General features: G+C 30.2%; 3 protein-coding genes across 3 annotated transcripts; 1 reads left to right on the forward strand and 2 right to left on the reverse strand.

Annotated features, from left to right (window-relative positions):
- Nucleotides 1-166: 166 nt before the first annotated feature.
- On the reverse strand, nt 167-4,414 carry LOC110668968 (protein XAP5 CIRCADIAN TIMEKEEPER). The gene is made up of 12 exons (XM_021830392.2): nt 4,119-4,414; nt 3,823-3,888; nt 3,667-3,731; nt 3,464-3,576; nt 2,234-2,312; nt 1,995-2,071; nt 1,849-1,910; nt 1,593-1,724; nt 1,421-1,474; nt 980-1,045; nt 771-845; nt 167-495 (listed from the first exon to the last, which is right to left on the reverse strand). The coding sequence occupies exons 1-12, from the start codon at nt 4,287-4,289 to the stop codon at nt 445-447; spliced, it is 1,011 nt and encodes a 336-aa protein (XP_021686084.1). The 5' UTR covers nt 4,290-4,414; the 3' UTR covers nt 167-444.
- Nucleotides 4,415-6,498: 2,084 nt separating this feature from the next.
- On the forward strand, nt 6,499-11,717 carry LOC110668969 (triosephosphate isomerase, chloroplastic). Its single transcript, XM_021830393.2, has 9 exons — nt 6,499-6,783; nt 7,151-7,177; nt 8,110-8,179; nt 8,488-8,611; nt 9,475-9,559; nt 10,537-10,669; nt 10,773-10,946; nt 11,168-11,250; nt 11,384-11,717. The coding sequence occupies exons 1-9, from the start codon at nt 6,577-6,579 to the stop codon at nt 11,438-11,440; spliced, it is 960 nt and encodes a 319-aa protein (XP_021686085.2). The 5' UTR covers nt 6,499-6,576; the 3' UTR covers nt 11,441-11,717.
- A 5,350-nt stretch (nt 11,718-17,067) lies between these two features.
- LOC110668954 (uncharacterized) lies at nt 17,068-17,789 on the reverse strand. The gene has a single exon (XM_058146778.1). It carries the CDS (start codon nt 17,716-17,718, stop codon nt 17,326-17,328), a length of 393 nt encoding a protein of 130 aa, XP_058002761.1. The 5' UTR covers nt 17,719-17,789; the 3' UTR covers nt 17,068-17,325.
- Between the last annotated feature and the right edge of the window lie 8,724 nt (nt 17,790-26,513).

Genomic DNA, 26,513 nt, shown 5'->3' on the forward strand with positions numbered 1-26,513 from the left:
AACTATCTGAACCCAGCTCCGCTCGTGAAATGACCATGTCTACAAGAAACAAAATGAAGGCTAATCACAGAAAAAAATTACCATTCAATATATGAATCCAGAAAGAGTACAAACGTAAAGCAGCTTCAATTATGAGCAATCAACTATGAGCTCTAGACCTCTAGTCTTGACATGGAAAGGATGTTGATTATAGCATGCTAATTAATTATGCTGAATTCTTGCAGCAGTAAAAGATGTATTTTCTGACCAAACTGCCAAGTAGAAGATTCATGATCAATGACTAAATCATTATAACTCCATCCACTACCAACTGCACTTAAATACATCATGATACTGAAATGAAAAGACACAAAAAAAAAAAAAAGTACAAAACTAGTGCTCATGCAGTTGATAACACAAACTTCCCACGTCTTTGTGAAATAATAAACAAATCCAGCTACTAAATCAATCTCCATGGATGGTGTAACGCTCCCACTTCTTTGATGGGTCATATATCTAACACAATGAAAAGGAAAAGAATTAATCTGATGAATTATCCTCGTGTATTTAAATTAACACCACTTGCCACATTCACAGCAAAAATGCCTGCACAGCAGACTAGCCAAGCTAAACAACTCAGATTGGATTGTCTAGTTTGTCATAATGAATGCTAGATTTCTGTTTTTGAGAAGTGTCAAGCATTCTTGTAAAAATACAACGCAATCTGGAATGTTACACACACACAGAGAGAGAGAGAGAGAGAGAGAGAGAGAGAGAGAGAGAGAGAGTACCTCCCATCTTGAAGCAGGGAAAATGTGTTTGTTCTTCTCATACCAGTGCCTCTCAACAACTTTACCCGCATGTGACTGTTGAAAATAAATTGAAAAAAAAAAATCAATTTTTGCTTGAGCAAGTCCCAGGACTTGATTGGGCATGAAATCTGGTACAATCCCTTAATTAACGCTGACAACTGCTAAAATTGAATACTGTAGGTATATACCTCATCCTTCTCTATTGTAGCATCAGCTATAGTCCGCACATCCTCATGCACATCAAAGTGAAATAGCTGGAAAAAAATAAAAAAGAGAAAAAAACCATTGGATTCTAGTATAAGGACTTGGTATCCCAGTCATATGCAATTAAACATTGGAAGGCCACAGTGTTACGAGTTGCAGAGAAAATCCACAACCAACATAGCTTATCCACTTGGTAGGAAAGGAGCTCAGCCAAAAAAAGCAAATAGCAACCAAAATTAAGCAGGGAAAAGATATATGATCAGATAGTCCACAATATTTTAAAATTAAGGCTTTCTTCCCCCCCATGGTCAATACAACAAAAATGTTTCTACTGCTCTTTCACTGCTTATCTGATGAATGTTGCTAAAATTACCACCATCATAATAAAATGCATTGAGAGAGAGTTTTAAGGAGTTGAGGATTACTGGTCCACTTTTGCCCCTAGCCTTGTTAACAATAAGCTCATAGAAGCTGTGTTGCTGAAATTCCACAACCATGAAAGGGAAAAAAAAAATCATTAAGGGAAAAAATAGATAGAATGTGATCAAATATATGGTCAAAATGTAATTAAAAAGCTTAATTTCAAAATTAACTCACATGGGGAATGATGAGATCTTCTTTCACATAAAGTAAATTCTCCACAGATGTCGTTCTGATTTCCCTAAACTCAGGTGCAAGTTGCTGCTGAACTGCCCTAAGAAACTCTCCTATGGTATCACCTTTGCGTACCTAAATTATGAAACCAAAACCCCCAACAAAAATTTAAAAAGAGGGGATACTAAAGCTAACACTATGGTCAAGGAGAAAAATGAAAGCGGATGAATAAAATATAGGTAAGGTTAATCTAACTAGCCTGGATCACTCTCCTATGGCCTGCTCCATCCCAGTAGCTGTAAGTAATTTCAAGGGGCTCATCTGAAATATCAAGAGCTTGATTCAGGATAAGTATTTTTCCAGATATTAGTAATATATTAGGAAAGAGCCAGAACACATAATTACTTCGAATCTGTTCCTGTTCATGAAGCCACTGTTTCCGCAACCTTTCACGCTCAGCTTGCTCCTCTGCCTCCCGCTCACTGAAAAAGCATCCTCATCACCCCTAAGCTCATATGTTAGTTCCAAACTAATGCACATCCAAATGCACCAAGAGTGTGTGTGTGTGTGTGTGTGTGTGTGTGTGTGTGTGTGGAGAGAGAGAGAGAGAGAGAGAGAGAGAGAGAGAGAGAGAGATGTCAAACCTGTCAGGCAAGAAGCTTGTTTCCACCGTGGGATCTTTGCCAAATTTTCCATGCACTAATCTGTTTGACTCTAAACCTTCTGGAGAAAGGAGAAAAAAATTGTAAACACTCAATTCAGATTCTCATGCAGCCAAGGAGCTGGATATAAATAAAAACTGAACAAGGTTTACTAGTGACAGCCATGTAGACTTTTAATGAATGAAATTTATGCAAAAGCAAGCCAGGCCAAAACTCCTGCATACACACAGAAGTGTAACTGGTACGTATTTCCAGAGTTGCATTCTTCCCACAGGATATCATGCCATAAAACAAACTGAAATTCAAAGGTAAATATTTGCAACACATTTACAATAGCCACCGGCAAGTACTGTTGAATGAAATGGACCACAAGTATGCCTTTATACATCAGATATATGACATAAATACCAGAAACTAGAAAATTTTAAGGCGAACAATGAATAGAAAATGATAGGACCACACCTTCAAAGACTAATCACTAATGAAAAATGAGCTTACAAATAAATTTCTAAACAGAATGTCAATCACTTCATATCTGCAGAACATATTATCTAATATCAATCCCCTAGGAATAAAATAATTAAAGAGTAATTCTGAAAAGCATAACTTGATTAGAAGCCAACAACAGAAAATGGCTGAAGCCAATCACCTTTCAGCGAAGAGTAAACATCTAACCAAGCTAACATAATTATCACTGTTCACAAATTGTGGAAAGCCATTGCCTTTTCAGTTATCTTCCAAATCTCAGTGCATCAAAATACGATGGCTTAGAACTAAAACCAAATATTCTTTTTAAAAACAAATGCAGCAAAACTTGTAATAATGACTTATTATAGCATTATTAGCATATGATTAGAGGGTATTTAGCTAGTACGGGGAATACTCTGTCAAAAGAGTTGAGGGATCAGATGAAATCATACAGCTCAAAAAACCAAATCCTCATATAATGAATTAGAACTTAAGAAAAAAAAAAGAAAGAAAGAAAGAAAGAAAGAGCGCAGCAGAACTTGACATAGTGTCATGTTATTATAGCATATGACTAGAGAGGATTTAGTATGGGGAATACTTTGTCAAAAGTGTTAAATAATCATATGCGATCATACAGCCCAGGAAAATCCAAATTCTAATATAAAACAATAAAATAGTCCAGCACATCGAATCCAGCCCTTTAAAAACAGTTCAACGTATTAAAGCCTTTGAAAAATGTCTTACTGTCTTCAGCGTCCTCTTCTTCACTTCCGTTCTCAATATCATCAGCAAACGATAATCGAGGATTCACCTTAATCTTTCTCTTTTTTCGCTTTTCCAACTGAAGCTCCTCCTCCCTACAATACAATGCGCAACCCAACACATAACCAAAGAGGACATTATTCATAAAAGGGGGTAGGCAATTGCAGGGGTGGAAGTAAACTCACTCTTGCCGTAACTTTTGTAGCTTCTCCTTTTCTTCCTCTTCAATTTTATTCTGAATATTAACCCTCTAAACATATGCACGCACATACACAACAACAAAGAATAAGCACTTCATGCTTCAATTATTAGCAAACAGATGAACACAAAAAACCTATTACCTTCTCAACATATTGCTCTCTTGTAACCAAACCCACAGTCTCCTTCTTAAATGCAGTCTCAAGAATCTGTTAAACACATAACCATGAGAATATGTATAAGACAAATGGGAAAAAACAGCGATTAGAGAATAAAAAAACTATTATTAATCTCTACGACAAGAACTGTTTGCTTGCCGAGAAAATAAACTACTAATCAGGTTCTGAAATCTAAAACCCTAACAAGAGGAGAAATGATTGTAAAACGCAAACCCTAGGTAGCAAAGAGGAACTGATTGAAGGTGGTTTAGAACACGAACCTCTGAGGTGCTTGACCCGAATTGGAGGAGGCCAGGTTGGCCCTTGGCGGAGGCCGACTTGGTCTTAAGCTCTTGGATTTTGCGACGCTCAGCTTCTCGCTGCTTCTCTAACCGCCGGATCCTCACGGCGTCTTGGGCCGTGCCCACGTACCCGTCTCCCATGCCCGACATCGTTTGCTTTCTTTTTCCTTTCCCCTGTTATGCCTCCCTGGAAAATGGGTTTTGGCCCTCGTTTGTTGCCCGATAAAACGATCGACGAAGGATGAGAAGGCTTAAACCGCCTAAGGACTTCGCCCAAGTGAGGCCTTTTATTAGAAGGGGTTGCGCTATGCTATGATATTGTAAGGTTCAATTAAAATGCTATTGGCTGAAAGAATGATTAACAGCCGTCTGATCTGGTTGCCATGATCTGCTTTCCAAGTAACACTGCGATTTAACGCCATACTATTTTAATTGGATTTTAACCCCGTCTGACAATGCTAATGAATTTTCATATTTACTTAAAACATATACTTAAATTGGATTTTACTAAAATATGTTTAAAATAAATACATAATTGAAGATTAATTTATATTTATTTTTTAAAATATTATTGACATATCAATCTTATATAATAAATAATAAATTCAAAATTATATTCATTTTACTTAATTATCTTGTATTTATAATTTTTTTTATTAAGATACATAATATATTTATATTTTATATGTAATTACCATTAAAATAATATCTATCATTATGTAAATTAAATACCTTAAAATGACAAAATATAACAAATTTAATAAATGAGGGTGAAAAAAATGAGTTTAATAAGAGAAAAGAAATAAAAAGTGAAAATATGAGTAATTTTGATATAAAAATATTTGTGGTGAATTTTATAAAATTCATTAAGAAATTTTATCTATTTTGATGAATTTTGTGATAGTTATATTCAATTTTATAGAATCAAATTATATAATTGAAATTATTTTTTTAAATTTAAATATTAAATTTTAAATTTAAAAATAAATTTCATAAAATTTTACGAGATTCATTATTCTAAACATACTAAAAAAGAATAGTTTCTAATACTAATTATAAGAACCTAATACTAATTTATCTAAATTTTTTTGAAAGAATTTATCTAAAATTGTAGGACATAAAAGAATGTTAAAAAAGAAAATTTATTATTTAATTTTATTATTTTAAAAAAATTAATTATTTAATTTTTTATATTTTTATTTTATTTATTCTTTAATCTTTCTACCTAATTTAAATCATTTTTTTTTATCAATCAACATTTAAAGGGGAGAGAATTTATCATTATAGAAGCTAAATGATTTAAGATTTAAAAAATAAATAAATTATATAATTATATTTTTTAAATTACAAAAATTAAATAAATTTTAAATTAATACATAAATAATTACAGAGACTAAAGTAAATAAAATAAAATTATAACAACTAATTAATATATTTTTAGAATGAAATAATAAATTTTATTAAAATAAAGAGAATACATAATAATTTTTCCTAGAAAAAAGGCAAAATAACTACTTGATAGTCAATACTCACACGAGCACTTAAACTTTGTTGAGGTTTGAGTGCATTATTTAAAATTTTAAAAAGATAAAATAAGTTTTTAAATTTTAAAATTAAATTAAATAAAACTTTTAACTATTAAAAATATATTAAAAGAGTTGTTACAATAATTTTCCTTCAATATAAATTTAATCAAGATTGTACACAACAAATTTTTTAGTGTACATACATCTAATTTATAATAATAGGTATTTATTGCATTCTCTAATTATTGATAAATTATTTTTTTATCAAATGGTTATGAAACTTTTATCATATTTGTCATAATTTTTATGCATAATTGTCTTAAATTATTTTATAAATAATAATTTATTAATTTTATTAAAATATATTGAATACCCATTTAAATGTTATAGATAATACAGATTACAATCGATAAGGATTTCATATACTAAAAAAATTTTCATACCCAATTTTGGTTAAATTTAAATTAAATATTAGTTTTATTTCAATTTTTTTATATATTTTTAAAAATTGAAGGATTATATGTACTCAAAATAATAAATTAATTTTTTTACAATAAATAATAAAATAATTTATTTAATATATTTTTTTAGAATTTTTTAAATTTAAAAGGTTTATTTAAAGTTGAAAAAACTTCAAGTATTTGGAAGGGTCCAAATAAGGCTTTTACAAAAAAGAAAAAAAGAAAAAAAAAAAGAGCAAGTGGACGGGACAGGATAGTGGGAATCAGGGAAATCATCATGTCTTCGACGGTGCGTGTGACGCGAAGGAGACTCGCGTGAACCAAAACCGGCCACCTGGCACCCTTCGACTAACCTAACACACGAACGCAACAATACCACAGCTTCTACTCCCATTCCCACTCTTCCACAGACCACCGTACAGCAAGTGAAAAGCCATAGCCGACTAAACCATGGCGATGCTCTCAACATCTCTCTCCGGCCCCAAATCAGCTATTTCATATTCAGCTCCTCATTTCTCCGGTCTCCGCCGATTATGCACTAAGCTCGACGCCACCAACTCTCACTCTTCCTTTCTCCCTAATTTCAATTCTCAACTCCGCTGTTCTTCTCCTCGCAAACCTTCCAGACACGTCGTCGCCATGGCGGGCACTGGAACGGTGCGTTCCTTCTTCTGCAGTGTGTCTCTGCTGGATCTTGTTTCAATGCTTTCAATTACTGTTTAGTCTTAGCTTTATTCCTTTTGGTTCTTGCTTTCTGTATAGTTAATCTTTGTTCTTTTGCATATTTAATGTGGGCATTGTGAGGAAACCGATATTGGATATGGTAGACTTGATATAGTTGGAACTTTACCATTATTTACTTATTTCATGTTTGCTTGGAAAGTGAAAGTAATTTGCTTAAATAGTGGTTTAGAAGCAACAAGATCTTTTCGAGATTGTTTGGTTGCTTCTCTAATTGTCTTGAGCTTTTTGCGTTTCTGGCATTCCACCTATTTATTGATATTTCTCTTTGTTCTGCTTGCAGTTCTTTGTTGGGGGGAATTGGAAGTGTGTAAGTAGCCCTTTTCCTCACTGATTCAGTCATTTAATTTTTTTTTTCTTTTTTTTTTATTCGCTTTGGTTTTTTACTTTATCACTATCATTGTTATTTGTAGCTTATTGTTTCCTCATTAATTTCTGTATTTATTGAATGGACTTGATCTTGAACAAAAATTTTGTTAGACCATTATATATGCCTTTGCAATTGATTTAGACATTGCCATCTTGTTTGGCACAATACTTAGTATTAAATCTGGAAAAATAAGAAGAAGATGCAGTTACCCATTTAGAACACATTTTAAATCTGCTTGAATATGTTCCTTTTTTACCTATATTGGAGATTTTTTTTAACATACTTTGTAAATTAATCTCTTTGCATTAATTTTTATTGACCTCATTCCCTGAGGCATCTTGTAACGTTTCTTAGTAACGTGTTTATAAATTTGCCAGATTTGGTGAATGATTTTTTTTATTTGGTCAATCATCTCCATACCATCACATAAGTTCTGGAAAATTTCAATCCTGTGCTGGGTATTCAGATGTGTTCCTTTTCTTTATATTGGTATTGCTGTGTGGTTGTGTTTCTTATTTTTAAATGTTTAACTGTACTCTTTTTATCTGTCTCATTGCAACAATGGCAATGTTTTTTTATCCCATACTCTTTCTTGTTATGAACTCTTTATTCTCTGGACACTGTTTTAACCTTTTCACAAGTCCTGCTAGTTATTTTTTTTGTTATACTATTTAAATTGTATTGCGGTTTATTTTATGTGCTCTTCTCAACTTTAGTTTGGCCTGGGTTCTGTGAAGGTCTTTTAGCTTTCTGTCTATTCTTTTTGTTAGCATCTTGTGCTGGTTGGTGAATACTGCAGTTGTTTAGCTATTGTATCCTTTCATTGCTTTCACTTTAGTTTCCTCTAATTACTTTATTTTTACTGTTTCCAGAATGGGACAAAGGAATCTATCACTAAGCTTGTTTCTGACTTAAATGATACAAAATTGGAGACTGATGTAGGTGAGATAATATTTTTCATAAGTTTTGGTGTTTCACTTGCTGTTTTCCATCAAGTTTGCTATTTTATGCATAGTCTCATGTTATACAGGCTAAGCTTGTTATACAGACTGGTGTTTCATGTTTGACATGATTGATTTTGTAATGTCCAAACTAATGTTGGACATGGTTTTATTCTTCTATATATCCATGTAGAAAGGGGACTTTATACATGTGGCTTTGTTCTTCCTATTTTATCTTGTTTTTACAAAAAAAAAAAACCAAATAATAGATTTGTCTTACCTTTTCATTTTGTACTTGTGAGTGGGCAGATGTTGTTGTAGCACCTCCCTTTCTTTACATCGATCAGGTAAAGGCTTCTTTATCAGATAGAATTGAGATATCTGCTCAAAATTCCTGGGTTGGAAAAGGTGGGGCATTCACAGGAGAAATCAGGTTAGTTTTCACAATTTCACTTCCATTTTTTTTTTGTCATATCAATCATGGTTGGTATTGATTTTCAAGCCCTGCACATAGTTTTTGTTTTTTAACCATGAGTCATAGCAATAGTTTTTGGTATTGATTTTATAACCCTTCACAAAATATTATATTCCTTTTTTTTTCTTCCTTGTTTTCTCCCTGCTGTATCTTTAAGTGACAAAAAAATGGGTGATATACTATACTATGGCAGTCTGGTCCTTTGTTTTTAGTTTTTATTTTCTTTATACCCTCTATGTTGGGATTTCATCTGGCAAGGGGTCAAACTCTATTGGGTTGAGCTGAGACTTATTTATTGAAGGAAATAGGATGATATTGCTTCCATTCTAACTTCAGTTTGCCTTTGAAATGATATCTCATTCTAGTTTTTGCTTTGGTAACGTCAGATCTAAGAAACTCAAATTTCAATACATCTGGATTGCATAAACCCAATAGTAGTCAAATGCATGTTCTTGTTACCGAGTTATTCTCTTGTAACTTAAACTAATACACAAGGGCTTTATATTGTTTTTTAGACTTCAATGATAAGTGCTATTCCTTTGGTGCAAAATCCCACTTTTTAACTGTTAATGCAAGAGTCTTCTCCAAGTGTAGCTAAACACAAGTCTGAGAAACTCTTACTTCTTGTTCTTGGACTACAAGCAGTGAGTGATAGTTAATTTCAAGTGCAATCACTCCAATAATCCACCTATGCCTTTGCTATAGTGCTTTACATGTATGGACTAGGATATCCAGGTTAATGAAAACCCATGTATGAGACTTCTCCATTGTTGGTGTTAATTCTGAAAATTTTCATATAATTCTTGTACTCTAATTTGCAGCGTGGAACAACTGAAAGATATTGGCTGCAAGTGGGTTATTCTTGGGCATTCCGAGCGCAGGCATATAATTGGTGAAAACAATGAGGTGAAAATTTAGAAGAAAAAATATATGTTTTTGAGAAGTTTCAAGGTGTAGATTGTTGTTGTTTATGTGGCTTAAAGTCATTTTGTTCAGTAAAATTATCAGTGAATATCAGCTTGATTACTAAATTCGATGTGTTACTGCAAAATCATTCAACTTTGACTTGGTTTCAATGCTATCAGTGTTGCTGGATTTTGGTATAATTTCCACCAGATTTTGACATGACAACCTAATAAAATTTGCTAATTTAGTTGTATAATTAAAAATAGGTTATTAAATTTTCTTAGCCAACACATAAAAAATTTGGCAAAATGTTTGCAAAAATTTTGCAATAATGATGTCATTAAAAGAAAATCAAAGATATGTGATTTTTGTATTGCTAATTGAAGCTTAGTGATGTGCTTATTCAGTGATACATCTAGACCATGTGTCAGATTGATGCAAGTAGATAGAGAAGAGGAGATATTCAATGGAGGAAATTCTATTTGTACCAGGGAAAATGGTGGAAGTTCAATTACTAGATAAAGAAGAAAAAAGAGAATCCAGAAGAGAGAGAAAACTATTATTGATCTTCCCTACCTGAATAATACAATCTGCTAGCTTAAGTAGACCATCCAGTCTGTTATGGATTACATGATCATTGCTTTTCTTGTAATTATTACAGCTGGCTTAATCTACTTAGCATAACTGCCTACAAAAATTAACTACCCTTCCCACAATTATTTGAACTTCTCTCATTTTTTCCTAACTTCATTATCAGCTAGTCTGTTATAAATTACATCATCATCACATGTATTTAACAACTTCAACCATCTACAGCTTGCTTTAACTACTTAGCCTAACTGCCTATGACAACTAGCTATCCTTTTCGCTATTATTTGATTTTCTGTAAGTTCTTCCACACATCAGAGATTAAGCATTGATTTTTGCTAATTATTTGGATTTATTTTGAACTTGAACTGAAGCTTTGTTTTCTTCAGTTTATAGGAAAGAAGGCTGCTTATGCCTTGAGCCAAGGCCTTGGTGTGATAGCTTGTATTGGTGAACTTTTAGAAGAAAGAGAGGCAGGGAAAACCTTTGACATTTGTTTTGAACAATTGAAGGCATTCGCAGGTAATTGCTGATTTGTATTGCTTCTGAAATACAAAGTCATTTATACATTACATTGTGGAAGAGAAGAGCCTTGTCCTTACACCGCTAATATCATTATTTATAGATGCTGTGCCCAGTTGGGATAATATAGTTATTGCATATGAGCCTGTATGGGCTATTGGGACTGGAAAAGTGGCCACACCTCTGCAAGCTCAGGAAGTGCATATAGCTGTCCGTGATTGGCTTAAAAAGAATGTCTCAGAAGAAGTGGCATCCAAAACGCGTATCATCTATGGAGGTACTTACACATCTACGTTGAGAATGTGGTTTTACATCTGTGATATTAACTAGAAAAAAGGAAAATACTTATTTCACATTTTCTTTCTAGGCTAATAGACAGAAAATATTATGGCACCCTGCAAAGTTGTATCTGTTCTAGCAAGGTTTTTGGAATATTATGGTGCTCTATGTCTTGTTAGCTGCTGCTTATAATCTCATACATCTGTGTTGCCCTTTCAGGATCTGTAAATGGAGGCAATTGTGCTGAACTTGCGAAGCAAGAGGATATTGATGGTTTTCTTGTTGGTGGTGCATCCTTAAAGGTATACTATTCTGCTTCAATATTTCAAGACTGTTGAAATATTTATGCTCTGGTTGTGAAAAGCCTCGGCATAGTCTCTATCTTTAATGGAATGGGACTGCTGGATGATTAAAATACGACATTTTGTGATGCAGGGCCCTGAATTTGCAACCATTATCAATTCTGTAACATCCAAGAAAGTTGCTGCTTGATTATGCATACTGGTCTTGGCAATTCAAACAAATAAAGGGCAAACAGAGAATACTACAGTTTGAAGCTTATCATAATCAGCATATGAGCTAGTCAGGATAGATGGAGTTCTGATTATTAATCCATTTTTATTAACTTTCTGCAAGATAGAAATAATCCTTTCACTTGTATCTGTATTTGTAAAATGGAACTACCGATTATGAATCAAGTTGATGCCATAATCTCAGTGATCAATTTCTTAATTGATCAATTTAGTTATTCTGAAAATAAATAAATAAATAAAGAGCCTATTGCTAATTCACATTGGCCATGTCATTTGAGGGCCTGCATAGATTGGTTTCATACTGTCTTTTGCGTGCGTACGTTCTGAGGAAACTAGTTCGATAGGCATGATATGCAAATCGGCTTCCTGATTTTAGTAGGCATGATATGCAAATTGGCTTCCTGATTTTAGTGCTTAAGACCTAAAATTTATATTTATGCATATGAAACTTTGGGCAAAGAAGAATTCTCCTCTAGTCTAATGTAACTTTATACTTCGTTGAAAAGGACAAAACTCCATAAATTCTTTGGAGATGCGGTCTTTTAACAGTTTTGCTCTGATGAACACTATGAATAAGGTTTGGAGTCTATCCAAAGGAGCTGAGGTTCGGGCGATTCAAATGATTTTTATTTTCTTTTCAATTTGCAGATAAGCAGGATAAGGGGAAGGTATTGAATCCACAACATGACATTTTGATAAACATGTAGTTATCTTAAAAGAAATTGGGTGTGGGCGTATTTCAAATGTGAAAACGCCCAAACATTTTACTAGTAATGTGGTTCATTGGTCATGACTCATGTCACGACCTAGTTTTACAAGTCAGACTGGTACTAGGACCTAAGCCTACATAAAATCACTGAGATCCGTAATAAGTTTCATTATTTCCAAACTAATAACCAGAACAAAATCAAGGTTTAACATGCAAAAAAAAATAAATAAAATATTATAAATTTATTTGAGCCAATTCAACCCGATAACTATTAGAAAAATTAAAACTAGAGGAGTACAGTTCAACCCTGATACTCATCATGCACAAACTATTAAATCTCCATTAATTAATATAAAACATAAATACGTTAGTGTCATAGCAATGGTCTAATAGTCAAATAAATAGATAAATAAATAAAAACTATAAAAATTACTGACAAAGAAATACCACAACCTGAGAAGAAAAATATAGATTAGACTAAAAAATAAACTTACTTCTCCTGCAACCTGAAAAAAATATTTGAACAGGAATGAGTGTTTGACTTAGAGAGTTTAGATATTGATCATAGATGCAATTTCTATAACTACCTATAACTAGTGTAATCCTACTATGAAATGCGCATACAATACATATAACAAATAATTCACTCAATATTTGCACGAGAAGATAATTTAGAGTTACTTACGCACTCAATGTATCACATCAATACATAAATATGGGAGCTGATGCCCTATATAGCTCTCTCAATCTAAATCCTGCCAGCGAGCTCAACTCAAGCCGAACTTTCGCCTAAATCTAAGTGTGGGGGCCAGCGAGATCAATTCAAAACCATATCTCACCCCGACTTTTCATATCCATAAGGACCGAGTTCCAGCGAGACTAGCTCAAGCGGTGACTACCTGTCCAATCCATATCCATATATATCATATATAAATAACACACATATACAACTCCAAATTATCCCTAGGGCTGCAAACATAAGTAATTATGAACAAATAAATATGAAACAATAAAAGTGCTCCTAATTTATTTAACTAAGCATGAAAATATATTTATAAAATGCATAAGCATGCCAATAATATTTAAATAATATTAAAATTACAAAATATAATCAATATCCAATTCACAGACTGGTCGACCCGATTACAATTGGTCCGGTTGGAGAGAAGAAAAGCTAACCGGCACCGATCATCTATACAAACACATTGACCTCTATCAATTACTGACAGAATTAATTAATTAATTTAATTAAAGAAGTAAGAATAATTCCTAAGGTCTTGCCAAAATTTCAGCATAGTCTCTCCTATAATTGGACCTAACCCCCCTATAAGAAAACACAACAACAACAATACAAAAGGCCTCAGGCCCACAACAATAACATCATATACCCGACCTACAAGAACCTAATCTAAGTCCAATCATCCAAACTTCAACTCAGGTCCCTAACTCCTATATAGTCTAAAAAAATTATTTCCAACATCTCAAAAATTATAAAAATATTCTTGGAGATTCTTTATATCGTCCTTGTATTAATTAAATTTATTTCCACTTAATTTTACTAAGCTTCCTTTTCATGTTTGCATATCTATTAACTGGTATTTGAAGCATTCAGACTTGCTAGTTAGAGACAAAGTGGTAGAACTGTTATAATATTTTAATTTTGTAATTGTATGATTTTTATGTTGGACGCTTGCTTATTTGCTTTTATGTTTGATATATTTTATGGAGTTCATTTAATGTGAATTGTATAAAGACTTTTATTTTATTGGTTTGAAACAATGTAGTCTCTAAAGTTTCATAAAACCTACAAATTAGTCCTTAAGGTTTAATGAAACCTACGTATTAGCCCTTATATTTTTAAAATCTACCTATTTAGTCCTTAACATTTTAAAAAAGAAAACCTATATATTAATCACTATGTTCATTTTTCCATCAAAATTACAGTTAATTAAAAAAAAAAACCCTTCATTTATGAATTTCAATATAAAACAAAGTGGTTATTAACGTTTTGATTTATTAACAAAATAGTACATGATGTGGCAAAATTAAAATTTTTAATTGTTTAAATTTTTAATTTTAAAAATTAAAAATTTATAAATAGCATGTTAAAATTTTTAACATATTAATATAGTTTATTTTACAAAATAACTATTAATTACAAAATTAACCATTAATTAATTGGGTAAAATTTTACAAAATAACTATTAATTGTATTTATGTTTTATATTATATTGTTAAAATGTAAAGATGAATTTGTAATTAACAAAAATATAAGGATGTTAAATTTATTAATTCAAACTTTAATAATTATAACTATTTACAAATTAATCCTTATATGTTTATTAATTACAAAATTAAAGACCTATTTGTAAATAATTTTAATATGCACGGATATTTTGTAAAATATATGGATAATTTTATAAATAACTAAAATTTTTAAGGATCTTAAAGTAATTAATCCATATTTTTAATAATTATAATCTACAAGAACGAATTTATAAGTTTTACCAAATCTTAAGAACTAAATTATTTTAGATAGAAAATATAATAAAAAAATATTTTGGACATTTTTAAAGGTATTTCAATCATTTTTATTAAAATTAGCGGTGACATAACTATGATTCTAATTACAAAAATTAATTTATAGATTTATTAAAATCTCAATGACTAAATAGATGAATTTTAAAAATACATATATTAATATATAAGTTTTTGCCAAATTTTATCCAATAACTTTTGCATGCACCTAATACATTTTGCAATTTCACTTTACCTCTACTCTAACTTCACTTTTGTGCAATATTTCTATAGAACTCGTTTCTCATCGACAGATTGTGCATAATTTTGGCAAGCATTATTATTATTATTATTATTATTATTATTATTATTATTATTATTATTAGCATTTACTTGGGTTTAAATTTATAATTTTACTATTTTTAAAATAATTATAATACTATTAAACATAAAATTTTACTTTATCACAATCTTACCATACATAATCTAAAGATCATTTTATTTTTTCTAAAAAAAAAAGATTATTTTATTTAATTTTTTGACTTTTTCACAAAAAATGGAAGGCATGTAGGATATATGATTTTTCTTTTTTAGCTTTATCCCGACAAGCAACCAAATTGATAAGGCCAAAAGTGTCGAGCGATCATTGCAAGAGATGACCCCACAAACATTCCGAATGGTTCACGGATTGATTGACATTGGATCACGAGGCACGTGGCAGGTTTTGATAATATCATAATGAGCTAATGCCTATTTTCATTATTAAAGAACTCTTCCATTAAGACAAGGTGTCTATTATTTTAATATTTTTATAATAAAAATTTATTAAATTTAATTTTAAATTATTTTTTAATATTTTTTATTTAATATATTTTAAAAAAATAATTTCTTCAATAATAACTTAACGATAATACCAAACAAATTAAATATAGTGTGAAACAATTTTTCATCAAGAAGATTTTTAGTAAAATATTGAATGAGAACTCAAATATATTGTGAATAATATGTTTTCGATTAGTATCAAGAATTGCTATATATAATATAATAGATAGTGTTATGAGTTTATAGAATATTTGGATTTCTCTCCAAATACTAAATCCATGAAAAATAGATTCTTTAGAATTTTATATTAATCTATTGTAGATAGTATGAGTATTAAATGTAAGACATAATATATTTTGATAAAATTATTGTAATTTTATTAAAAGGCTATTTGTCTTTTTTGTTTTATGTATGTTCTTACAGCAATTAAATAAATACATAAATAATAAATAAAGAAATAATTATTTAAAAAAATATTTAATTAGGGTCATACTATTACATAGGGATGGTAATTAATTGAGTTTTTATGGACACTGAATTTGATCAAATCTTAATAGGATGGGTTTGATAGTATATAATCGGATTTGGATATGTTTCGATTTTAAAAAATAATACTCTCGATGATTTATGTTGGATTCGAATTTTACATATTAGATATTTATTACTCGAATTCGTTTAAATAAATATTTAATTAAATATAAAATATATATTTTTAAATAATATTTATAAATTTACATATATTTTTAATAAAATAAAATTTAAATATTTTATAAAATTATTAAATTTTTAAAAATAAATTATTTATTGAAATAAATTTTTATATAAATTATTAATTAAAATTTATAAAATTAGAAGGATTTAAGTTTTTTTTTTATCATTTAGGATAAATTTAAGTAGTTGAGAATAAATTTTATTAAAATTAAATAAAAATTTAAATTTTAAAAAAAATTAATTAAATTTAAATTTAAATATGATAATTTACATGTCCTATGAACTTCTCATTGATCCAATGATAGATGTTCTTTATTATTAATTAAAAATAAAAAAGAAAGTATGGTTATTATTTTTGTTCTCCAAATGCTGTTCTTTTGACCTCTTCATCTTTCCAAAAGCTCTGTTTTTTTTTTTCTCCCCTTGATGTTATCATTTCCAAGAAAAAGACACATGAATAATGGCCAATGCCGTGTAACTTAAGTGAGCGATGACTTGTCTTTTACAACAATTATTAGCCATAAACAATTAAGCAAGGGTTAGTGCTCAAGAAAATCAGCAACAGCTTCAAAATCAATATAAAAATTTCACTATTTCTTTGCGTTTAATTAATTATTTTTCAAGGTTCTATTATTGATCATTACAAGATATACAACACAAGAAAATAAATTACAGAATTGTGTGAATCCTAAACTTATATGATCCAAGAAAAGAAGACAAGGAATACTAATCTTGGACTAAAAACATAGCCACATGATTCCTTCACATTACCACAATTTTCTCTGCATCCAAACAGGAGGTAAAGTTTGTAACCAGGAAAGAAAAAATACAAATTAAAGGTGCCTTCGTTAAGATCTCACAGAACTATATCAAACAAGGCAGCAAACCCCGATTAATCATACAACTTAATGCATCATCCTCTATTATATATATATGCAACAACCACCAAAACCACCTCTCTATATCCTCTGCTATATAACCAGTCACTTATAACTCTATATTTAATTTGTCTATCTTATGAACACAAAACCCAAAATCCAAGTTCTTGAAATCAGATATCGGCAGTATCTTGAGCATATATAGTGTTAAAACCAGCTATCAAGAAAAGCAGACTGGAATTGCACCAAAACAAGCAGCAACACAATCAAAGCAGCCACACCCCACGGCGAGCTTCCCTCCGATGGACGGTGGTAGGTCCGCCGTTTCCAGCCCCACGGTGTTTTAGCAAATAACATGTCAGGATTTTCCATAGATGACAACCAACGGACGAGAAGGAGCAACGCTAAAGGTGTGGCCAAAAGCAACCAATTCATTTGCATCTCTGCAGTCTCTGCAATTTCTTCATAGCTGAAGTACCATGATATGCCAAGAAAGATTGATATGACTGCTAAGATTAGAAGAACTGGGTATGGCAGAGGATTGAGTGTGAAAGCATCAAAGATTGAGTTGCTTCTTCTGCCATAGTAGTAGTAGGTCATTTTCTTGGCTTGGGAGGCTTGTTTCAAAAATAATTGTCAAGGTTCAAGAGGTCTTCAAGAATTCCAGGCCCTTTATATTTATGGCAAAATTTGTGGACAAGGTACGGTGCCTGATATTTGAACTAAGTTACTCCACATATGGATTGGTGTGCCTAAACCGTTGATTTTTTTTTTTTTTTTTTAGTCAAACGGTCAAATGAACAAGAGGTGATGATCATGTATATTTTTTTTTTTAAATTGCAAATTTCATTACATGGCCACTCGGGCATGATCATGTATACTTAAGATATGCTCAAGTCCAACAAACAAATATGATTTAATAAATTAATAATTATATATTTATTTTAATAGTAAAATAAATTACAAAATATAATTTTAATTAGTGATTTTACGTATTTATAATAATAATTAGACATAATTTATTAAATACTTAATATAAATTAGCTACAATAAATTATCAAATATCAATTAATAGTAACAACTATCAATTACCAGTTACATCTAACAGTTGCAGCAGCATGTTTGGTTTAATTATTGAATACAGCTACCAACTATTGTTGATAGCTGTTATTGCTAATTGGTAGTTGATGATAACTGATTTATGTTAAGTATTTGATAAAATTATATTTAATCATTACTACCGATACGTAAAATAACTAACAAAGGTATATTTCATATAATTTAATTTATTATTAAAATAAATATAAAATTATAAATTTATTATATTTTATTATTTATTTTATTATTAAATTAAATATATAATTATTAATTAAATATATTATATCATTCATTATATTATTAAAATAAATATATAATTATTGATTATATCATTTATTTTCTTATTAAAATAAGAAAAATTAAATTCTTTAAAAAATAATTAAATAACTTTAAAAATATAGTCATAAAATAATAAAGTAATTATTATTGATAAAAAATTTATAATTAATTTTAAATTTTTAGATATAAAAAACGTATTTTTTATAATAAATAAATATTTTATGTTATTAATAAAAAATATTTTAATAAAATTATAATGCAATAATTAAAATATCAAAATTATAAATAAAAAAGATAAAAGTGTTAATAATATTAAAGTATTAATAACATTAATTTTTTAATTAAATGAAAAAAGATAATACGATCTAAATAAAATTAAAATTAAATCAATTATTTACTGATGAGAAATAATTTTAAAAATAGAGCTAACACAAATCGTAATTGATGGATATCACATCAGTTACTTGTATCGGCTATTAACATTTTCTTTTTAATTTACTTAATTGGGTATTTTTTTGCTATCAGCTGCACCTAATAAATGTATCAAACACCCTCTTAAATTAAATAAACCCTAAGTTTAGATTTTTAACTCCCATGAATGGATCCCAGAACTGTAGTTTTGGAAGGGCGAAAATTTAATTGATATATTTTACAATGCTTAAAATAAATTCAATTTATGTATAAATATATAATAAATATCCAGCAAATATTTTTTTTATTATATTAATTTACAATTAAATAAAAAATCTAGAAATATTAAAAACTATGTAATTGAATATAATATACCAGCATTAATTTGTATAAAATTAAAACAATTAAATTTGATTCGTTGAACCTCATTGTAAAATTTATAATTTACAAGACATATTTTGATTAAATTCTAGTAAAAAGGTTGTACTTTAAAAAATAAATTATTTTCTATTATTAATTTAATATAAGAGAAACAATTAAAATGAAAAGAAAAGAAAAATCATCAATTTAAGTCGTTAATTAAAAAAATTATATATTCATCCGTAAATTATCAATGAATTTTTAAATTCATTCATAATTTACGAACAAATTTTAAATTCGTTGGCAAATTGTTAGACATAAAATGTTGGGTATACTATTTAACAATAAATTTAAAAATCTGATGATAAATTGTTTGACATAAAAAAAAAGTTTATAATTTATTAACAAATTTAAAAATTCATTAGTAACTTATCAACGAGTTAATTTATAATGAATTTTGAAAACATTGATAAATTGTTTAATATAAAAAAAAATTTAAGACTATAATTTATTAATGAATTTTAAAATTCGTTGATAAATTATTAATGAAAATTTTCATTTTCTTTAATCAGTCTTTTTTTTCCCGGTTATCAACAAACTTTAGAATTCATTAGCATTTGATTTCAAATTCTATTTGTAACGCCCTCACTTTAGATAGTCCGTACCTTCTATTGTTCTAGTGACAGATGTCTGTTCGGACAACTAGAATGTTTGAAACTATATTTAGACTTAAGGAGTCATAAATAGCCCAAATAATGGTAAAAAAAATTTAGAAAAAATTTAAGAAAAGAAATTCAATAAAGTTAAATGAGTCATAGCCTTAGCGTGGGTGACCTAACGGGGAGCTACTGTAAAGACAGCTAGCAACCCTAAACTTGTAGGGAAACCTATGAAATAATTTATGGGACTCTAGAGAAAGATTATTGAGGGTTCGATGATAATAAATTGCTAAGAAAACACTAGAAAAATTAAATCAATCGGTACAGACGATTTTGGGGTAATAAGCCAAACGGAGGGTATTTTGGTCATTTCGCCTTCAGATATGACTTTTGACCAACTTGTCCATTTAAGTAAGTGAATTATATGATATAAAATATGAATAAATATTAATAAAAAAATTAATTAAAAATGAGTAGGAAAGGAAAGAAAAGAAAATGAAATTTAAAAAGTTAATTATTGTATAAGCCTAGCATAAGCATGATGTCATAAATAAACTAATTAAAATTCTAACCAATTGGAATTAGAAAAACATCTTTAAAGGGATAAAAACAAATTAATTAAACAAAAAATTAAATCCATCTTCTTCTTCTCTCTTGCTTGGCCGAACTCACCTCTCTCTCTCTTCCTCTATTAATCCTTCAATCAAGCTCCATCTCTCACTCAATTCCACCATAAAACCCCTTGTCTTTCATTAAAACTTCTCCTTGCATCTAGAGCAAACTTGAGCCAGCAAAAGGAAGGAGAAAAACAAGAAGTTTGGAAGTTGGAATTAGCTTATTAAGAGGTTAGTGTCCAATCTTTCATCTTTCTCTCTTAATTCTTATTTAGGGACATGATTTAAGTTAAATTTGTAAGAAAACAGAATGAAATTTATATGTATGTACCCTCCCAAGATTTCGACAGCCATGGGATTGTTAGGGTTTTGATGAATAGTTAAATTGTAAATGGAATTTGGAGACCCCTGGACATGAATTTAATACTTAGAACATTGAATTGTAAGTTAGTGCAAGAATTGGAATTTGGAAATTAGGGTTTTGAGCAAAGTTAGGGTTTTGCTCATGTCATGGTGAATGAATATTTTAATGGTCAATAAGTGACCATTTGGTAAGGTTTGACCACAAAATGAAGTGAATTGTGACATTGGATAGGAGAATTGGTAGGCTGCCTTGTGGATGTGAATCTGGACCCTTGGAGTCTTGTGTGTTTGAACAACACTAGTTGGACTTGTGTAGCTCCAATTGGTGCAAGGCCAATTGGAGGTGAAATTAGACATATAATGCAACATTTTTGGTAAGAAACCCTGCCCAGAAACTCAACTTAAGTTGACCTAAAAATTGTCTCAATTCGGGCAACATATAAGCTCGACCTGAAAATTGACTAAATGAACAATATTTGTTCAAATGGTCATAACTCAGTGTAGAAATGTCCAATTGACCTGATTTTTATGTCAATGGAAAGCCTAGACAATTTAAAATAACTTTTGTGGGGAACATAAACTCAAATTTTGATCATAACCCATCCGAAATGCTATCTAAATTCAAGACACCAAAACTGCCAGAACCATTTTCTGCCCAGAAATTCTGGGTAAAAATCAATCCGGCCAACCTTAAAGAAAATAGTATAACTTGAGCTACAAAACTCCAAACGGAGTGTTTCAAAAAGAGAATTAAAGAAGACACAATAAGAAATAACTTTGATGAAGAGAGTATAGCTAAATTTTTACTATAGAAAGGCCTAATGGAACAGTTAACTTAGGTGGATCAAAACTGAAAATTTAAGATAATGTCCATTGGGCTTGGAATTGAATTTGGCAACCAATGCCAACGTATGTAATATCCAAAATGTGGTATGTTGGTGTCATTAGAACTAACATACCAATTGATTATGAAAAAGTCAACATTTTGACTGACTAGTAAGATGAATAGTAACTCCTAAATATCAAATGCAATAAATTATACAATTAACTTTGTAATATGTCCTAGTATGCCTAGTATGATTGGTATGGATAGGTTAGCATGCTAATAGGGTTCTGATAGCAGTACTACATATGGCATTATGTCATTTTGTAATTTATGGTATTTCGTGCCATTCTGTGATATTATGGCCTATGGCCATTTTGTTATACTTGAAACATTTGGCCTTGTGCCCGATGCTTATTACGACTTATTAGTTGTTCTGTTGCACACCTGGAGACACTTTATGACCGATGGTGTGATGGCCTGAGGCACTTGGTACTCGATGTCAGTTTACCCATTTATCCAGTCCGGTCAAATCGCATAGGTTACTTGGGTAACTAAATTAATTTTTAATAAATTATTACCAAATAATGAATATAAAAAGTACCAAATTGATAATATTATTAATAATTTTCAAAATTTAGGTTGCATAAAATATCAATAAAATGCCTGCATATTTATTTATTTTAGTTTATTTTTATTTTATATTGGCACCACTAAGCTGTATTGCTTAGCGCGTCACTATTTTCCACGGGTAGGTACTGAAGACACCGATAAAGAGCCCAGCAGACCTCAAACTGGGTGATCATTCAGATCTGCAGTGAGTTCAGAGTCACCTCCATTGCAGTGCATCTTTGGTAGGACTCTTAGGCTTCTTTTGTATTTTGTATTTTGCAATTTGTACTAGACCTTAATTTTTTGTCTTGTAAATGATAAATTCATGTATTTATAGACTGATGTAATTATCTGTAACTTTTGTTAATGAATAAATTTGAGTATTCCTTTGTGAATTGAGCTCAAATATATATGATGAATGAAATGTATGAAATTGAGTTTGAGAAATATTAAGAAATTATGAAATTGTGTTGATGTTTATTGGAGTTGAGATTTGAAAAATATATTGTAAGGGTTTTTAACAGGTTCAGAAGAACTGTTTTTCTAATTTGTAGCTGGTACTTTGCCGGATTTTCTGTAAAATTTATGGAAATTCCGAATTAGTCAAAATTTCAACGAATGACATAAATGTTAGAAATTTCACCTAAAAGCTTTTTAATCAATAATATAAGAATTAAAAATTATAATAAAATAAGATAAATACTCCGACACTCTGTGTGACTTGTCTTGCTCGGCTATACTATAGACGGGTAAAGAGTGTCACATTTAGTAGTATCAGAGCACGGTTTAGGCGTTTTTGGGTCTAGATAGAGTGCATACCATTGCATTGTATTTGTAAGAGTTGAGGTCACACTAATACAGATCTGTTTGTCTTTGATTATTTTGGTTAGGATATGGACTCAACCTCACAAAGATCAGTTGATGAAGAGGTGAAGAGTTATGCTCCACCCATGGTAGAAGCTGGAGGCAGGGGGGAACCTACTCCACCGGCACAAGAGGCACCTGCACAGCCTTCGCAGGCCATGTTTCAGCAAATGGCTGAGTTTTTCGGGCAAATGGTCAGAGTTATGCCACCGATACCACCTCCACATCAGAAGTCCCATCTAGAGAATATCAGAAAATTTGGGGCTGTGGACTTTCTGGGAAAGAAAGAAGATGGTCCCGTGGCAGCTGAGAACTGGTTGGATAGAACCAGAAGGGTACTAAAGTAACTCCACTGCACCCCAGAGCAGAACCTGGAGGGTGTTGTGACACTGCTCTAAGATGATGCATATTAGTGGTGGGAGACAGTATCCAGTGAGGTGCAGCCAGATTAGATAACATGGGACTTCTTCTGTTAATAGTATCATTTAGTATGTATCTTGTACATATTTTTATTAATAAAAGGCATTTTCACTTTTCCGTTTACATAATATATTTATGTGTAATAGAAAAGGTCCATTGATATTTTGTTAGAAATTCTATTCTTAAGTTGTTAAGAATATGAGTGACAGTATTTCTAGTACAAAGTATCATAAATAGGTTCACAATTGAGGATACTTCATAATAAGGACATGACTTATCCAGAAAGATTGTATTCATGTTTATTCCCAAGTTATTTATATGAGATATAAATAAGATGGAATGGTGAGTCTCATGCCATATGACAAACATGATAGGTACTTATAAATGATAAATAGGCCAAACCAGTGACACTTATGACAAACACATGGAGTTTACTCTTGTCAATGTTTTATCATAAATCATATCAGTGCATATAATCTTTAGACCTGAGATAGCACAGTTATCTTATATATAGGTAGTTTGAGTTTGATACTGCTTTCATACTTGTACTGTGTATGGGTATATGGGCATGTGTTGGCTCCTACTAGTTATATATGGAGGTAGGTGTTGATCAAGATGGAATCTGTTCCTATAAGTAAATAGAGATAAAATCCTATGTTCATTTAATTGTTCTTGATGTTTCAAGTTCCTGGCCAGGACAGATAGATTTAATCAGAAAAAAGTTTTTGATAAAAAAATCTTTTTAATCAAGAACTAGAATTAAAAGAGAACATAATATTCATAGCAAATGGAGTTTGACATAAGCCATGACTCCAGCTTGAGTTGGGATTTTGTAATAGAGAGATTCCAGTGCATGGTAACATATGATTATAGGTTCATTTAAGGTAAACCTTATTACTAATTGGGTGGCCGTGGTATGCTATGCTAGGTGTTAACCATGGTCTACGAGGTGCATAAAATGATTTAGAGAAATCATTTATGGTAAGAAAGAGTTCTGATGATATTAAGAGTTGATATCATGTCTCATTGCCAATTAGTGATGAGCCTAGTAAGTCACACATATACACAAGTTATCACCTAATTAAATATGATTTAATTAATTAATTAAAGAGTTTAATTGATTAATAAATATGTTTAGTTTGCAATTAAATTGCAAAGTCTCTAGCATGACTTAAAACCAAATCTAGATTATTGGATGTATAGTATAAGTTAAATTTATATTTAAAGTGTTTAATAATGAATTTAATTAATGAGAAATTAATTAATAGAAATTAACTAATTAATTTATATTTGATATAAATTAATTAGAAGAAGAGACATAATTATTTTGGGTTAAGAACTCAAAATTAAGACACAGGGGCATTTTGGTCATTTCGCAGTGTGACATGTGGCACCATGAGATGGTGACACATGGCATTACACATAAGCTTGCCAAATGTCTTTTGATCATGTAAGATGATTAAAATTAAGATTAAATATAGGTTTGACACTTGGCACAATGTGATTTGGTCACTTAAACCTAGAGCTAATCAGAGGGTGACATGTGGCAAGGGTTTAATGTGTTGACCTAGCTATATAAGTGTTGTTATAAATTAAAAATATGACAACCAGTAGCTACACTCCTTTGTCACGCCATTTTGAGGCTCTCCATCTCTTCTTCTTCATCTCTCATCAATTCAAAGAGATTAGCCATCAATCTCTTGAATTAAAAATACTAGAAATTATTTCTAGTGTCCTGTTTACATCTTTAGTCCCTTAAAAGGCAGAACTTGAATTTCTAATTAATAGAAAAAGCTTTAGAAGCTATTCAAGGGCTACCATAGGTGTTCTTGGTGTGGACAAGCTAGAGGGACAACATTTGGTGTCCTGAAGACAAATATCAAAGACGCAAATACGCTGCAGTACATCAAGAGGTTAGTGTAATCATTCTTGATTTAATCTAGGGTTCTAAAATTAATCTGATTAATTTTAAAATCTTAAATGGCAAATACAGATCCAAAAACATATTAAAAGAGTTTTAATATGTTGTTTATCATTGAAATCAAATAGTTAAAAATAAATCTTTCATGATGCATGTGACCCTAGGTGAAAATTTTTGAATTCAATGGTATAAACTTGTGTTTTTCACGCTTCTGTTCCTTCAATTGGTATCAGAGCCACTATATTTGTCATTTAGATTGTTGATTATATGATTTAATTATGTGTTTGATCATGAGATGATTTATCCATTGCTGGTTGCAATGGATGTGTGGCGGCATGCAGGAGATCACCATCAATGGTGCGCATGGTTTAGCTTCATGGGTGGTGCAAAGGTTTGGCTTTTTAATTTGCAATTGTTATATGATCTAAAAGCTCATCCAATGTCTAATTAAATTGTTTAATTAGAATTTTTATTAACACAATTAAATTTTGATTCAAATCATAATTTTAAAAATTGTTTGAATGTGATTCAAATCTGAATTTTAAAAATTGTTTGAATGTGATTCAAATTTGAATTTTTAAAATTGTTTGAATCATATTCAAATCTGAATTTTTAAAGTTGATTGAATAATATTCAGATTTGATTTTTTTAAAAATGTTTGAATGTGATTCAAATCTGATTTTTTAAGAAATGTTTGAATATGATTCAAATATGAATTTTTAAGGTTGTTTGAATGTGATTCAAAACTGAATTTTTAAATTTGTTTGAATGAGATTCAAATCTGAATTTTTAAATTTATTTGAATCATATTCAAATCTGGATTTTTTATGTTGAATATGAGATATTTAATTTATTTTAAGTATGTATGTTTTATTTAATTGTTAAATAGTATATGCATGATGGATGATCATGGACTATAAAAGACCAATGTGATTGGATTTATTTCTTGTCACACCTTACCCCTCTGTAAG

The sequence above is a fragment of the Hevea brasiliensis genome, chromosome 1 (genome assembly GCF_030052815.1).
Source record: "Hevea brasiliensis isolate MT/VB/25A 57/8 chromosome 1, ASM3005281v1, whole genome shotgun sequence".
Classification (NCBI taxonomy): domain Eukaryota; kingdom Viridiplantae; phylum Streptophyta; class Magnoliopsida; order Malpighiales; family Euphorbiaceae; genus Hevea; species Hevea brasiliensis.

Bases quoted from the DNA above. Each gene is read 5' to 3' on its own strand.
- LOC110668954 (XM_058146778.1), bottom strand. From the start codon at position 17,718: ATGACCTACTACTACTATGGCAGAAGAAGCAACTCAATCTTTGATGCT.
- LOC110668968 (XM_021830392.2), bottom strand. From the start codon at position 4,289: ATGTCGGGCATGGGAGACGGGTACGTGGGCACGGCCCAAGACGCCGTG. The intron at 1,911-1,994 runs GTAATTATGTGT...TTGATATTTCAG, and splicing joins TGAACAGGAACAGATTCGAA to ATGAGCCCCTTGAAATTACT. The intron at 1,475-1,592 runs GTGAGTTAATTT...GTGGAATTTCAG, and splicing joins AAGATCTCATCATTCCCCAT to CAACACAGCTTCTATGAGCT.
- LOC110668969 (XM_021830393.2), top strand. From the start codon at position 6,577: ATGGCGATGCTCTCAACATCTCTCTCCGGCCCCAAATCAGCTATTTCA. The intron at 8,612-9,474 runs GTTAGTTTTCAC...TCTAATTTGCAG, and splicing joins GCATTCACAGGAGAAATCAG to CGTGGAACAACTGAAAGATA. The intron at 10,947-11,167 runs GTACTTACACAT...TTGCCCTTTCAG, and splicing joins AACGCGTATCATCTATGGAG to GATCTGTAAATGGAGGCAAT.